Raw genomic sequence first — 15,855 nt, 5'->3', positions numbered from 1 at the left:
TGTTGATATTACAATAAGGTAGGCTATGTTGACATCATAATAGGTAGGATATGTTGACATTACAATAAGGTAAGATATGTTAATATTACAATAAGGTAGGATATGTTGACATTACAATAAGGTGGGATATGTTGAAATTTCAATAGGGCTAACATGATAGACTTATAAAATTATTACATTTACAGGATGGTAATAAATTATGAAAAAAGATGACAATCATAGAATTGTGGGAATTAACTGCAAAATACATTGTTGTAGATGTAAAAATTATATTGGAATTGTCTTGTTTACCTTATATGAAATATTATGTTCCTGAATCTTATAATATGAAAAGATTAGAAAAAAAATCAGCATTATTGATTATATTGTTTTACATAATTCAGGATATCATTTTCATCATATGGTGAAGGATTTTGTACAGCTGGATATAACCTGATATTAGGACCACTCCCTTATTTGGACTACTGCAAGACACATGCACAAGACGTTCCAACTTCTCCAGTCATGTATCGCTCAACCAGGGACCATATTTGGATTAAATATGTGATAGGCTCTCAAACAGGAAACAGATTTTTTCCATACCAATTTGCATTAGAATATATAACAAGTAAGTGTTACTAAAAGATGATTGATGTTAAAAATTTATTTAGGTCATCTTTTCGTAAAATACTAAGTTGCAGAAAATTATTGAGGTCTAGGAAATTCAAACTGAGTATGTCTGTATGTAAAAAAAACGTAATGTGCATTGAAAACTATATTTTTTAGTATGAGTCAAATTAAGTTGATAATATCTTAAAAAACTGGCAATTTTTTAACAATACTAGCTATGTAATCATACAGTATTTACCTCTAGTATGTGACATATTAAGTCTGTGTGCACTCAAAACATGTTTAATTTACATTTACTAAAGACTGTGTAGAAATAATCACTATTTTTAAAAATGAAATTTGGGCATAATATATCTTATATTAACAGGTAAATATGCCTTCCCTAAAATGGGGATATACACCCTACTTTATCCATTCATATGTCAGGCTATCAATCAGTGTGTGACCAAATACTTTCTAGCTTTTTCTTTAAGAATATTGCAGTTGAATTATATGTAAAAAAGTTTTGTTTGACAACCAAATAAACTTTTGTAAAATGAGTGGGAGGTTCAAGTTTCCAGGTACATTACACTTAAAACCGTCATAGTCTATACCCTTTAACTATCTCTACCATTACCATATCTTAGAGGTAAACAGTTCAGATAAGCTCTACTTACTATACCAGTAAGACGTTTATACCAATATAATTTAAGAATTTATGACTATAGTTATTATTTGAGGCAGACCTTCCAACTTGTTTGAAGACCTTTCGACCATAATGAGGAAAGCTTCCACCTTGTTTTAATCTGCTTTTAGTATCCACCATCAATGTTTAAAATCTAATTTGACTTAAAATATCATGAATGAAGTTGAACTATTTTCATGAGTTTTATCATTAAAGCTCAATAAACTTTTTGCACTACATTTATATTTAGACTGTCCTCCTGTATTATATTTTTTGGATTTTCCTGCTTTTCTTTTTATCCCCCCAAAATTGATAATTAGTGTTACTGTTGGTTTGCTGGGCCCATGATTGTTTTTTTAAATACCTTGTCGGCCTTTTATGCATCAGGGTTAAAAACCTGGTTTTAAAATATTAGAAAATAGTGTTGTTTTTCCGTCCCCAAGTTTTAGGTAGTACTTTTAAAAGTAAGATAAAGGTCGCAGTTTGAAAAATTTGTCAGGAATAATTTGTCATACATCAAGAATTTTGAATAATTTGCAAAAATGGGCAGAGTGTTCAGAATTAGTCCCCTGTAGCCCAAGATAAAGGGGTAAAACAGGTAAAGGTCAGCAGGTAGAAAATCTTGTCTGGCCCATAATGCTGCCATACATCAAAGGATTTTGAAGTTAGCTGGCAAAAGTGTTTAGCGTTATCTTTGCAACTTAGATAATCAATTCTTTACTTTGACAATAAATATAAGGGTTTCTTATGTAAAAACCCATGAATTAAACTTGAAAATCTACTTAAAATGACTCCAATACAGTAATTTTTGTAACACGAAAATGATTCATGTAGTCAAATGACACAAGCAAAAACTGATTTGACCCAAAGAGTCTTTGACTCATGAGATTTTGACCCAACTGAGAGCTCTGAATTTTTTATTTTTCCATTTTTATGCTCCAGTAAAGGATTAACTGAGAAATATGTGCTCTGCCACTTAAAAAGTTATGTCTTGTGAATACTAAAAAAAATGTTTTTATCAACAGAGTCATCTGTCATTACTTTGAAAGGTCTTTTATTGCAAAAAGATTTATGAAAAACCAACTATGCTGTCCTGTCATACATCTTTATTCATAATTAATCTAATATATAGTGGGGGCATCCATGGCTTATAGATCTCAAATATGACAAAGAAGTATGTGTTGTGAAAATGCAAGTTATGATATTATAGGAAAATGTTAATAATTTACAATATACTGTACATGTATATATATGACATGTATTGTGTTTTTACAAGTGTTTTTGAATAAGTAGCAGCTTGAAATATCTTATAACTACGGTGTCCTTATCGTGCCATTTAGAATGTCGTCCGTCGCGTCTAAGGGTAGACACACGACAATGCGAAGTGACATCGCGACAATGCGAAGCGACGCTCGACAACGCGAAGCGATATGCGACAATGCGAAGCGACGCTCGACAGTGTCAAACGATATGTCGCACTGTCGCCTAGAAATGTCGCGGTAAAAAAAGGGCGACATTTAAGAGATGTCGCTTCGCGTTGTCGAGTGTCGCTTCGCATTGTCGAGCGTCGCTTCGCGTTGTCGCGATGTCACTTCGCGTTGTCGCGATTTCACTTCGCGTTGTCGCATTGTCACTTCGCATTGTCGAGTGTCGAGGTTGGTAGAAGTGCATACCACGACACTCGACAATGCGAAACGACAACGCGACAATGCGATACGACGCTCGACAATGCGAAGTGACACTCGACATCGCGAAGCGACATTTTTAAAATGTCGAGTAAATGTCGCGTTATTTTTATGATTTTTACACAGCGACGCTCAACATTGCGAAGCGACACTCGACAATGCGAAGCGACACTCGACAACGCGAAGCGATACTCGACAACGCGAAGCGACACTCGACAATGCGAAGCGACATTTGGAATAATATCGTATCGCATTGTCGTGCGTCTACCGGTGCTTGGTCAGAATTTACTAACTCACGGCAAACGGTGCGATCATGGAAGGGGTCGCACTAAACTGCTGACGAATTAGCTGACGATATAGAATATATAGGAAACTGCTGACCAGTTAAACAAAGAAGGATTATCGAAAACTGCTGACCAGTTACACAAAGAAGGGAAACATTGAAGGTGTCAAATTGCCGTTGGTGATATTACAAGCGAGGTCGAGAAATACTTGATAAAATGTTTTTTCAAGATGTCAATATTACAAATGATACATATTAATTATAAAAAATTCAATTGATATATACTGTATATTTCTCAATTTATTTTGATATAATATTTTATTTAAGTACCTTAATGAATTTTCTTCTATGTGTTATATATTTGGTTAAAATTTTAAAAATGTAGTCAAAATATGATGTACGAAAAATCATAATTTGTTTCAAGTATGTATAAAACTATGCATCATAGGTTAAAATATATACATGTACATATACGTAATGTATATTTTAACAAAATATAATTATTATGTCGCATTTAGTGCAAATATGAAATAAAATGATTTCTGTTTCCTTATTTGTTGTTCGTATAATTGTATAAGTAATATTGAACAAAAATTAATAATGTGCTAATTGTTATAGTTAATAAGCTTTTATTACATTATAAACAACATGTTTCCACAGATATCCATTAAACTGATAATTTATCGAGATCGATATGCCCCAAGGTCATATTAAAATCGATTTCACACGCGACGTGTCATTCTTGATTTATCTATGACAAAATACAATAAACAGTCAAAAAATATGTAATTAAAATGCTGACCATATTGTAGAATCTGCTGACCAGTTAGAAATATAGAGAAAAATATATTTAAATGCTACGAAATTGTTACTCATTATGCAAATTTAATATATTTTATAAAATAATGTCGACATTTAATTAAGTAAAAACACTGCTGACCAATTTAATGTTAATTCAAATTGATTTAAGCCGTAAAAACTCTCTTATTATATATGGTCAGCAAATTTTACGCTCTTTACATTCAGGCGAGAAAATGCTGACCAGTTAAAAATATAGTAGAATCTGCTGACCAGTTAGATATATAGGGAAACTGCTGACCAGTTAGATATATAGAGAAAATATATTTTTGCCGTGAAATTGTAATTCATTTTATAATGTATGCAAATTCAATATATTTTATAAAATTTATGTCGACATTTAATTAAGTAAAACACACTGCTGACCAATTTAATATTATTTCAAATTGATTTAAGCCGTAAAAGTCTTCTTATTCTATATGGTCAGCAAATTTAACGCTCTTTACATTCAGGCGAGAAAAATGCATATAGTAGAATCTGCTGACCAGTTAGATATATAGGGAAACTGCTGACCAGTTAGATATATAGAGAAAAATATATTTTGTCGTGAAATTTTAATTCATTTTATAATGTACGAAATTCAATATATTGTATAAAATTTTGTCGACATTTAATTAAGTAAAAACACTGCTGACCAATTTAATGTTAATTCAAATTGATTTAAGCCGTAAAACTCTCTTATTCTAAATGGTCAGCAAATTTAACGCTCTTTACATTCAGGCGAGAAAATGCTGACCAGTTAAACATATATAGTAGAATCTGCTGACCAGTTAGATATATAGGGAAACTGCTGACCAATTAGAAATATAGAAAAAAATATATTTTGCCGTGAAATTGTAATTTCATTTTTATTATGTATGCAAATTCAATTTATTTTATAAAATTATGTCGACATTTAATTAAGTAAAACACTGCTGACCAATTTAATGTTATTTCAAATTGATTTAAGCCGTGAAACTCTTCTTATTCTATATGGTTAGCAAATTTAACGCTCTTTACATTCAGGCGAGAAAATGCTGACCAGTTAAAACATATACACATGTAGTAGAATCTGCTGACCAGTTAGATATATAGGGAAACTGCTGACCAGTTAGAAATATAGAAAAAAATATATTTTGTCGTGAAATTTAATTCATTTTATAATGTACGAAATTCAATATATTGTATAAAAATTTTGTCGACATTTAATTAAGTTAAAACACTGCTGACTTATTTAATATTAATTCAAATTGCAATTATTGCTTTTGAAAATACATTTTTTTTCCGTTACAAGATTTTTCTATTGAAATATCACTAACAAGAGATTTTGATAAAACTCATAACATCATAATTCTTTATAAAACATTAATTCAATTTTTTGCATATCTTTAGAGGTATAAAAGCTGTTTAATATATCCTTTTAAAATCACGGATTTATATTACATGTAGTAATGTAAATCCGTGTTAAAATGTATGATATTATGGTACTTTAAATGTATATATTAATTTAGTTTATAAACATAGTCATATAAATGCAAAAATTAAAAATATAATTAAAAGAATAAAAGTAATTTCCCATCTTTTTATTACCCCTACGGCGTGTTTATATAACTTCACACCTTCAATGTTTCCCTTCTTTGTGTAACTGGTCAGCATTTTCCGATAATCCTTCTTTATTTAACTGGTCAGCAGTTTCCTATATATCTATATCGTCAGCTAATTCGTCAGCAGTTTAGTGCGACCCTTCCATGATCGCACCGTTTGTTCGGTGAGTTAGTAAATTCTGACCAAGCACCGGTAGACGCACGACAATGCGATACGATATTATTCCAAATGTCGCTTCGCATTGTCGAGTGTCGCTTCGCGTTGTCGAGTATCGCTTCGCGTTGTCGAGTGTCGCTTCGCATTGTCGAGTGTCGCTTCGCAATGTTGAGCGTCGCGGTGTAAAAATCATAAAAATAACGCGACATTTACTCGACATTTTAAAAAAATGTCGCTTCGCGATGTCGAGTGTCACTTCGCATTGTCGAGCGTCGTATCGCATTGTCGCGTTGTCGTTTCGCATTGTCGAGTGTCGTGGTATGCACTTCTACCAACCTCGACACTCGACAATGCGAAGTGAACAATGCGACAACGCGAAGTGACATCGCGAAACGCGAAGTGACATCGCGACAACGCGAAGCGACGCTCGACAATGCGAAGCGACACTCGACAACGCAAAGCGACATTTCTTAAATGTCGCCCTTTTTTACCGCGACATTTCTAGGCGACAGTGCGACATATCGTTTGACACTGTCGAGCGTCGCTTCGCATTGTCGCATATCGCTTCGCGTTGTCGAGCGTCGCTTCGCATTGTCGCGATGTCACTTCGCATTGTCGTGTGTCTACCCTTAGACGCGACGGACGACATTCTAAATGGCACGATAAGGACACCGTATATAACCTTAAAATTCATTTGTAATTTTAGGCTCAAGCAAAAGTTGCAATTTTCGATGTATAATTGATAAAGAATGTATACCAGAGAGTTGGAAGTGTAATGGTGTAAAGGAGTGTAGATTTGGTGAAGACGAATACTTGTGTGATAAAACTACTGGTAAATATGTTTTATAATTGTGACTGATATTTGATCATATAGGGAGAACTGTTCTACTCACCTGGATGTAGGCATCCTCACACCTGGATTATTTTTGTAATAAATTCATAAGAGTCTGTTCCAGTATATTTTTGTGCCCCCACGTTAGTGGCGGGCATTTAGATTTACCCTTGTCCTTCCGTCCGTCCTTCCGTCCGTCCGTTCACTTTTTGTGTCGCACGTAACTCAAAAAGTATTTGACCTAGAGTCATGAAACTTTACAGGAATGTTGATCAGCATGTGTAGTTGTGCACCTGGGTATTTTGGTCTGGATATTTTTAGTATTTTCAGAGTTATTGCCCTTGACTTAGTAAAATTTTGCAATTTTCAACTTGTGTCGCATTCAACTCAAAAAGTATTTGACCTACAGTCATGAAACTTTACAGGAATGTTGATCAGCATGTGTAGTTGTGCACCTGGGTATTTTCGTCTGGATATTTCTAGTATTTTCAGAGTTATTGCCCTTGACTTAGTAAAATTTTGCAATTTTCAACTTGTGTCGCATGTAACTCAAAAAGTATTTGACCTAGAGTCATGAAACTTTACAGGAATGTTGATCAGCATGTGTAGTTGTGCACCTGGGTATTTTCGTCAGGATATTTTTAGTATTTTCAGAGTTATTGCCCTTCACTTAGTAAACTTTTTCAATTTTCAATATGTGTCGCACATAACTCAAAAAGTATTTGACCTAGAGTCATGTAACTTTACAGGAATATTGATCAGCATGTGCAGTTGTGCACCAGGTATTTTCGTCTGGATTTATTTAGTATTTTTAGAGTTATTGCCCTTCACTTAGAAAATTTTAGCAATTTTCAACTTGTGTCGCAAGTTTCTCAAAAAGGATTTGACATAGTCAATAATTATGGGCAGGTTGCTCAGCATATTTTAGATTTGCACCTGGGGTTTCCCTTGTGGATTTATCCAGTATTTGTAGAGTTATTTCCCTTGACTTAGTAAAAAGATTGACAAAACAGTGTCGCGGTGGGGGCACCCGTGTCCTATGGACACATTTCTAGTTAATATCTATGAAACTGGTAAATACATGTATATAATTGTGAAGTGTGACTCCATGTTACAAGTTTGATAAGGAGGCACAGAAACATGAGATCAGAAATATTGACTCATATGTTTGGATGAGAAAAATACCTCAGTCACATCATTAGCCTATAAAGTTTGTTCTTAGCCTATTTTTTAGAGTTTTTTAAGGACAACCTCCATAAATCTTTCACAAAAAGAAAGTCTGTAACATAAAATCTTAAGTGCAGTGAGAATACAAACTCACTGAACATACTTGCTTTTGTGCTTAAATTCATATTTGACATTTTTTTTGTAGCTCAAATGATATCTAAAGTATGTTATATATAGTAACAATCAAATCAGAAACCTAACAACTGCTTTTCAGCTGTTAACAGAGAACCGACAACAACAACAACTAGAGCCCCAGCTACAATAGACCCATCTTGTTTTGATTGTTATGTAACAATGTATGGCAAGTCCATTTGTCTACCCTTCAAATACGTGTGTGACGGAATCCCTCATTGTCGCAACAATCTTGATGAAAACCAGTTTATGTGTGGTAATGATTACTGAATTTCTTATTCTGGAATTTAATAATGCATAAAAAAGATTTGTGTAAATGAAGCATATTGTTGGTTTTTAAGTTCACCAGAACAGGAAGTGCACAGTCAAGGTGAACTATTGTGATACCGCTGTGTCTGGCAATTATTGTTAGTGTTATTCTTAAACAATATCTTATCCGAAACCTTTCGGCCAATTGTAATGAAACTATACAGGATTGATGCTTTTGTGGACTTCCTTACAATTTGCTGAAATGATTTCAGGGATTTTTTGGGGGGCTTATTTTAAAGTCAATATTTTGGTCATATTCCCAATTGAAAATAGTATATTATTTTCCCAATCCACAGGAAAAAATTCCCAATTGAAAGTTAGAAAATGAAAATATTGAGAAACAAATTTTGAAATCTTTGAAAATCCGGGCTTCTTCACTGTTATGGAGGGATGCCATCCTAGATGATTCTTTGCATTCATTTAATCACTGCAAAATTTAAGTCATGCATTTTTTTTCCAAATTTTTAACAAAACATCACTCAATTTCCCAATTTTATGTGCATGAGTCATGTTCCCAAAATCCTGGGGAAGAAACCCTGGATTCAGTGTAATAAACAAGATGGCTGCCAGAGCTAAAAACAGAAAATAACTTTACATGACATTTTCTCCTCAGTCACTTTGTCAATAATGATGAAACTGTACAGGAATGATACTTTTGTGGACCTTACAAAAATGCTTAAATGGTTCTGATCTTAAATAAACAGAGGGGCTGCCAGAGCAAAAAATTTTAAAAAAAAACCCAAAAATTTGGGCCCATTTCTTTTTTCAACCACCTTGTGGGATTTTGAAAAATTTTTACAGGATTGACCCCTCTTTTGGGAAAGTTTTACAAAAATTGTTTTTCGAATTTAATTGTATTTAAATTTTAACGTAAAATCATTTTAAATTTTAACCCAATAAACCCTTTTGGAAAACCCATTGATCCTTGTGAAAAATTTTTGCTAAAATCATAAAAGTCAAAAATTAAACTTTTTAAACGCCCCTTTCATAAAAGGGAATACTACAACCAAAAACCCACAATCTGTGACATCCCGGTTTTTCCGGAGCATTTATTGTTTTGTGATAAGTACCCGTCACTAAAAGATGTTTACACAAAAATGTATAGATGGACTTTTGTAAAACCCATTTGTCCCAAAGGGGGGCTGAAAAACCCTGATATTGTTGTGGTTTTGAAGATTATTAAATCTTTATATTTCTTTTTACCACTTTTTAGGGAAAAAAAACCCGGGTTAAAATGAAGCATTTTCCCCTTAGTGGTTAATTTTTGACGTGGAAATATTTCCCGTTTTTCCCCCGAATAGAAATTTTTACGTTTTTTTGATCGCCCCAGAGTTTTCGGGTTTGGGAAAAATTTTTTTTATCATTTGAACACATTTTTTTTACCCCTTGACATTTTTCCCTCTTCAAAAAATTGAAAATTTAATTTTTTCTCATTCCCCTTTTTTTTAAATTTTTTTTTAAAAAAATCCAAACAAATTAAATGAAAAATTTATGGTGTTAAAATTAACAAAATATGACAATATTATCAAACATCCAAGTGAAGCTAATCTGATTAATAAAAAACTACGTTTTTATAACTTCTTTAATCAAGTTTTTAAGTAACGGAAATCTAATTAATGTCTCATTCTATCATTTGGGTTTAGGTGACAGCGTATGTAACAGGAAAATAGAAAATCTGTTCACTGGTTGGGTTTGCCTTCACCAAATTTTTTCCTAGTTTTATACTCCCTCAACATTCCAAGTTGTTCCTTTGGGTTTACCACAAAACGGTAAGCGCCATTTTATGGCCATATAATATAGTCATGTAAATTATGGTCATTGATGCAAATTTAGAATATGTTTAGAGATCCTTGGTCAATAATTTGTTTTCATGGTTGCTGGATTTTGCCCCGGTTTTTGTATATTATTAGTTTTGTTTCCAAAATCGATTATATTTAACAAATGAAAGGTGAATTAATAAAGTTCAAACCGTTTGCATACATTTGATTTCTCGTCTGGCACTGAAAACAATGGAGCCTTCTGTCTTACAAGCAATTTTGATACAGTTCTATATTTAGAGAATTCTATAAAACTAGCTAATAATAGTGTGTATCTATTTTAGATGTTGCACTGTGTTATATGTTATATGTCTTATTTTCTTTGGCACTAGGGTTCTGGATCAAGTTCAACCATACAGCTTAGAGTAGTAGCGTTTTACTTGGAGAGTGAGGCTAATACAGACTATGTCAGAGTTTATGATGCGCCCAGATAGCACATACAAAGTTATTGGAACATACTATGGACTAAATCCCCCACCATATCTAATAGAGAGCTCTTCAAACTGGTTAAATGTTGTTTTTCCATAGTGATTACTTTGAAGAGTACAGGGGATTTTAATTTACATATCAGATTAAAGGTAGTGTGAAACAATAATGCATTCAAGATAGTGACATAATAATACATTAAAGTTAGTGTGATACCAATAATGAATTAAAGGTAGTTGGCACATCAAAAAACACAATATAGGTAGTATAATACAAAATAGACTTTTAAGGAAAATGCGAACCTTATCATAAATGAAAGCTGGTATAGAACACAATCATTAAATTAAAACTGTGACAATATTTAATAGATAAAGTGTCAGTTAGTATATATTTTTGCCCATTATGAAACTAATTTTTATTGTCCCCCCGCCTTCTTGGAAGAAAAAAAGGGGAATATAGTAAAAGGCTCCGTCCGTCTGTCCGTACGAACCTAGAGGTACTTGTGTGACTTGGAGAACATTGGGAAACAGTAAATTCTCTTGATCCTATTCATTCTGTTATTACTTGTGTGTCTTTTTTTAAGCCTTGTGTGACTAAAAATGGCCAAAAAGATCAAGGGAAAAGTCACATAAGTGACATTTTGCGAGTACTTAAGTTCCTCTGTCTGTCAGTCCGTCCTCACACTTTCGTGTCCGGTCCATAACTTTGTCATTTATCAAAGGAATCTGAAATAAACTTGGCACAAAATGTTTGTTAAAATTAAGACAATGTGTCATGCGCAACAACCTGACCCCTACCTCCAGGGTCAAACGTCGCACTTGCTCATTCAAGGTCAACATTGCTCTATTTGATGGTTTATGTCTTGTCCGGTCCATAACTTTCTTATCTTTGAAGGGATTTTGTTAATACTTGCCACATTTGTTCTCAATAATGAGACGATGTGTCATGCACAAAAACCGGTCACCTACCCTCCAAGGTCAAGGTCACACTTGGAGGTCAAAGATTAACATAGTCTATTACAGGGTATATTTTGTGTCAGGTCCATAACTTTTTCATAGATCAAAGATTTTGTAAATACTTGCCACAAATAGTCACCTATAATAAGACAATGTGTCAATGCGCAAACCTGCATCCCTACCTCCAAGTTAAAGGTCACACTTAGAGGTCAAAAAGTTAACATAGTCTGTTTTAGAGGTATATTTTGTGTCTGATCTAGAACTTCTTCAGTTGATTTTGAAATAACTACGCAAACAGTCACAATAATAAGACAATATGTCAGGAAACAAAAACCTGCACCCCCAACACCCAAAGGGTCAAGGTCCCCATTTAAGGGGCCCAAAGGTTAACAGAGCCCTGTTATATGGTTTTATTTTGGGGCCCCCGTCTAAAAATTTTTTTTCCCATAGATAAGGGGATTTTTGAAAATATTTTCAAAAAATAGTCAAAATAAATTAAGATAAATATGTCATGCGTAACACATGTGCCCCTACCCCCCAAAGGGGTTCAAGGTAAACAAAATAGAGGCCCCAAAAATTTCCCATATTTCTTTTTAAAATGGGGTATTTTTTTGTGTCCACCAAAAACCTTTGGGTTTTAAAATACTTTCCACAAAATATTTTCGGGCAAAAAACCCAAGGGCTCTACCCCCAAGGGTCACCCCCTTAGAGGTCAAAGATTGACATAGTCTGTTATAGGGTATATTTTGTCTGTCCGATCTATAATTTCTACATAGTTCAAGGGATTTTGAAAATACTTGGCACAAATATGTCATGCACAACACCTGCACCCCTACCTCCCCAAAGGTCAAGGTCACACTTAGAGGTCAAAAGGTTAACATGATAGAATTTTTTAAATTCTGTGTTTCATTTTACTTGTATTTCTTTTAATAAATTTATTGTTGCATTTGCATTTGCCAGATCTAGCATTGATCATAATTTTGGACTGAAAGTCCTGAAATCCATACCTCAATCTTTTGAAATAGCACAATTTTATGCTTCATATAAAACTTCCCCGAGACGGGGGACGTTGGTAAACTCTGTTTTACAAATTCTTGTATTAATATATAAAATGTTAGGTTCGTTTTATATGATTTTAGGTGACGGGTTTTCCCAAACCCCAGTTTAGCATTTTTTATGGGGTGAAAGAACTGCTATAATCCCCTGAAAAGGTAAAAGATGAAAGGGAATTTCTGGGACTTCCGGTTTGAAAGGCCCCCTATGAGTTTGGATGGGGAAAAAGTTTTACTTCTTATAACTTTATGGATAAAAGTTAATTGCTTTGCTATAAAAAGGGAAAAAAGGGTTTGTTTAAAATTTTAAATTTTTTAAATTTCAAGCTCCTTAACAGATTTCCCTTTTTTTAAAAATAATGTATGTTATTTATATTTGACCCAAAAATAAAATAATTGAAATTTTCCCAAGTTTTGTGGAGTCCCCAATTTTTTTCCCTACTTATTAAATTGTATGCTCCCATTATATGTAGAAAAAAGGTTATGAAATTTTAAATTTCAAAATTTTTGTATCTTTTAAATATGATTAAAAAACATTTTAAGCTAAATAAAAGTAGAATTTTTAAATTAAATATCTTTGCAAGGTCTTAGAATATGAAAAAAACAAACAAACCATCATTGAGAAAATAGAATTTTGGGGGGCCACCAGGCCATCATTGATTACTTGGCCCCTTGAATAAGGTTTTTTTTAAAAACACGTTTCCAAAAATGTTTGTATTCATTTCCCATTACTTCCAATGCAATTTACAGTTAAAGAAACATTAAAATTGTTAGGTAATCCTAACTATATTTAAATTGTAAGGGTAAATTGGTAAAGGGGGACTATACCCTGGTGGAATAAAAAGACCAGTTCAGTTTAAATTATCCTATGGAGAGATGTAACCCGGCCTGGCCGTAATTTCCAACAGCTTTTGATGAACTGAATGCAGTATGTTATACCTTTAGTGTGAATCTAATTGAACCTTTCTATGTAAATTTTACAGAATAATTGAATAATCAAATGGTGTTTCTGATACATATACCAAAGAATATGACAATCATTTTTCGAGGGCTGATTATTGGTCATTGACAAGACAGTAATAATTACTTATCATAATCAAACTGAAAGTCATAAGCCTTTCCCACCTGTATCGTCTGGTGCCCTAAATTTTTCCCTGTCCTAGAATCAACACCCTTCCTGTCTATGTCAGAAAGTCTCAGCAAATTTTTGTTAAGAGAGAAAACAGTTGGATATTTTCAAACATCATTGTAAATTTAATAATTCTGCCAAATTTCTTCAACATGGCTTGCTTGGAGCATTAGAAAATAGAAAAAGTAGCACTGTAAAATGCTTAGGGTGACGAATCATGGCCACCTGAGGATATATACATGTATCCTTGATGACTGACCTGGCTCTATACGGTTGGCTGATTAACTTTTCATCTAAATATCCCCAATATAACAGTTCCAAAAATGAAAGCTAGACAAGTCCATGTAAGAAAGTCATCATGTTAAAAGTAAAGACCAAGACAAGAAAAAGAACTTGACTTTTGGACTATTATTATTGTTTTAACTTTATTTTATAATTTTGTTGCTTCAGCGTCTGATTTGTGTGGTTCTCATAACGGGACATTTCTGTGTGACAACAGACGTTGTATCTATGAATCTTGGACATGTGATGATAGAGATGATTGTGGTGATAACAGTGATGAACAATTCTGTTCAGGTATGAATATATTCTAGTTTCACACTATAACATACTTGATGTCACACAAGTGACAACAAAGTTTCGTTTTGAGAGGGCACCCACTCGTACAATAAATTGGAATTGTTTGGTCAAACTCTTAGCTTTGCCATTTTTAATTCACCAGAGCGCAAAAGGCTTGTTGCATAGTTTGTCTGGCCATCTGTTCATTTATGTTTCACACTTGACTTTTGGTCATTATATGTTTGATTAAATAATTGATACAACTTTATAGTGTAGTTTATTGCATAGTTATACATTTTGACTGGCACAGGATGATTCATACTACATCTATGGTGAATATAAAAAAGAATTTCAAAATTCCATTTGCTAGTTTAATATAATCATATTTATGCGTAAAGTTTATCTCTATCATTGCATTGCATTCATTTAACAATCTTTTTCAGGGACAACAAAAAGAGTAACAATAGCAGCAATATGTGGGTCAATGATCTGTGCTTTGTTATTGGTTATCCTGCTAGGCTGCTCTTGTAAGCTATATTCTCTAAGGACGATGGATCATCATCATCGATACCCACGACACGAAACTCCTATGAGCCGCTTGTATGCTGAGTTTTTGCGACGACGAGCCCCACCGCCATATCACGAGGCTATGCTCACCTCTAGAAACTTTGATGAGGTACAGCAGGAATACTTGGAACGGATGAGAAACTCCCGCCGAAGTCATAGAGGTCGTGGGAACAGACGCCGATCTAGAAACCAACAAACTCAATCACAAACAGACTCTTGGAGATGCGACAGAAAATCAGAGCAATTACAAATAACCAGAATGAAAATATACATGAAGAAGCAAAGTGGTATGCAGCTGTGCACAATAACTGAAGGAAATGAGAACCATAATAATATTGAAAGATCATCTTCCTCTGCTGAGCTCTTGCCGTCTGAAAGTGAAAGCGATTCTGAATCAGATGATATCGAAAGTGAAAACAGATCTTGCAGAGCAAGGTGAAGGTCATTCTAGAGGAGAAAACATGTCAAATACTCGAGATAATAGGGATGATGATGATGTAGAAAATATATTAGCCTCTACCAGTCTTTCAGCCCAGTGGATGAGGACGGCAGATAGTGATGACTCATCTGATGATGTATGTATCCTTGGAAACAATTTACAAGAAAGTTCTTTGACCTCCAACACAAGGGGTCAAGGTCATTGTGACAATATTAGCATAGATACAGAGGCCACAGCCTCTATTGCTAGCATTGAGCACCAAGATATACGTAATAATGAAACTCTGATGAAAGATAGTGAGTCTGAAAATGAATCTGATTCTGATAGAGATACTCTTGAAAATTCCAGAAATTCCACGCCAAAACCAGACAATAACCATGGCAACACTGTGATATCAGAGACTAATAATGGCTTTTTGAGAAGAGCCAACTCTCATGGCTCTCTGAGTTCTGAAGGATCTGAGACATTTAGTGAGAATGATGTGCCTTTACTTTCAATGAATTCAGTGTCTCCTCAACACTTTTAACATTCCCTATGACAGAAAACTCTCCAGCTGATGTAGGAACTACATA

The 15,855-nt window shown here is 33.8% G+C and overlaps 1 protein-coding gene across 1 annotated transcript; it reads left to right on the top strand.

Moving 5' to 3' along the window:
* Nucleotides 1-383: 383 nt before the first annotated feature.
* LOC132758045 (low-density lipoprotein receptor-related protein 12-like) lies at nucleotides 384-15,283 on the top strand (the record flags this gene model as incomplete). The annotated part of the gene is made up of 5 exons (XM_060749561.1): nucleotides 384-607; nucleotides 6,546-6,671; nucleotides 8,113-8,286; nucleotides 14,170-14,295; nucleotides 14,721-15,283. Coding segments are annotated over 5 exons (1,213 nt in total), but the record flags the coding sequence as incomplete, so codon positions are not given.
* Between the last annotated feature and the right edge of the window lie 572 nt (nucleotides 15,284-15,855).

Source organism: Ruditapes philippinarum, unplaced genomic scaffold (assembly GCF_026571515.1).
Source record: "Ruditapes philippinarum isolate M1 unplaced genomic scaffold, ASM2657151v2 ctg7246_1_1_1_1, whole genome shotgun sequence".
NCBI classification, from domain to species: domain Eukaryota; kingdom Metazoa; phylum Mollusca; class Bivalvia; order Venerida; family Veneridae; genus Ruditapes; species Ruditapes philippinarum.
This window is presented reverse-complemented; position numbering and strand designations above follow the sequence as displayed.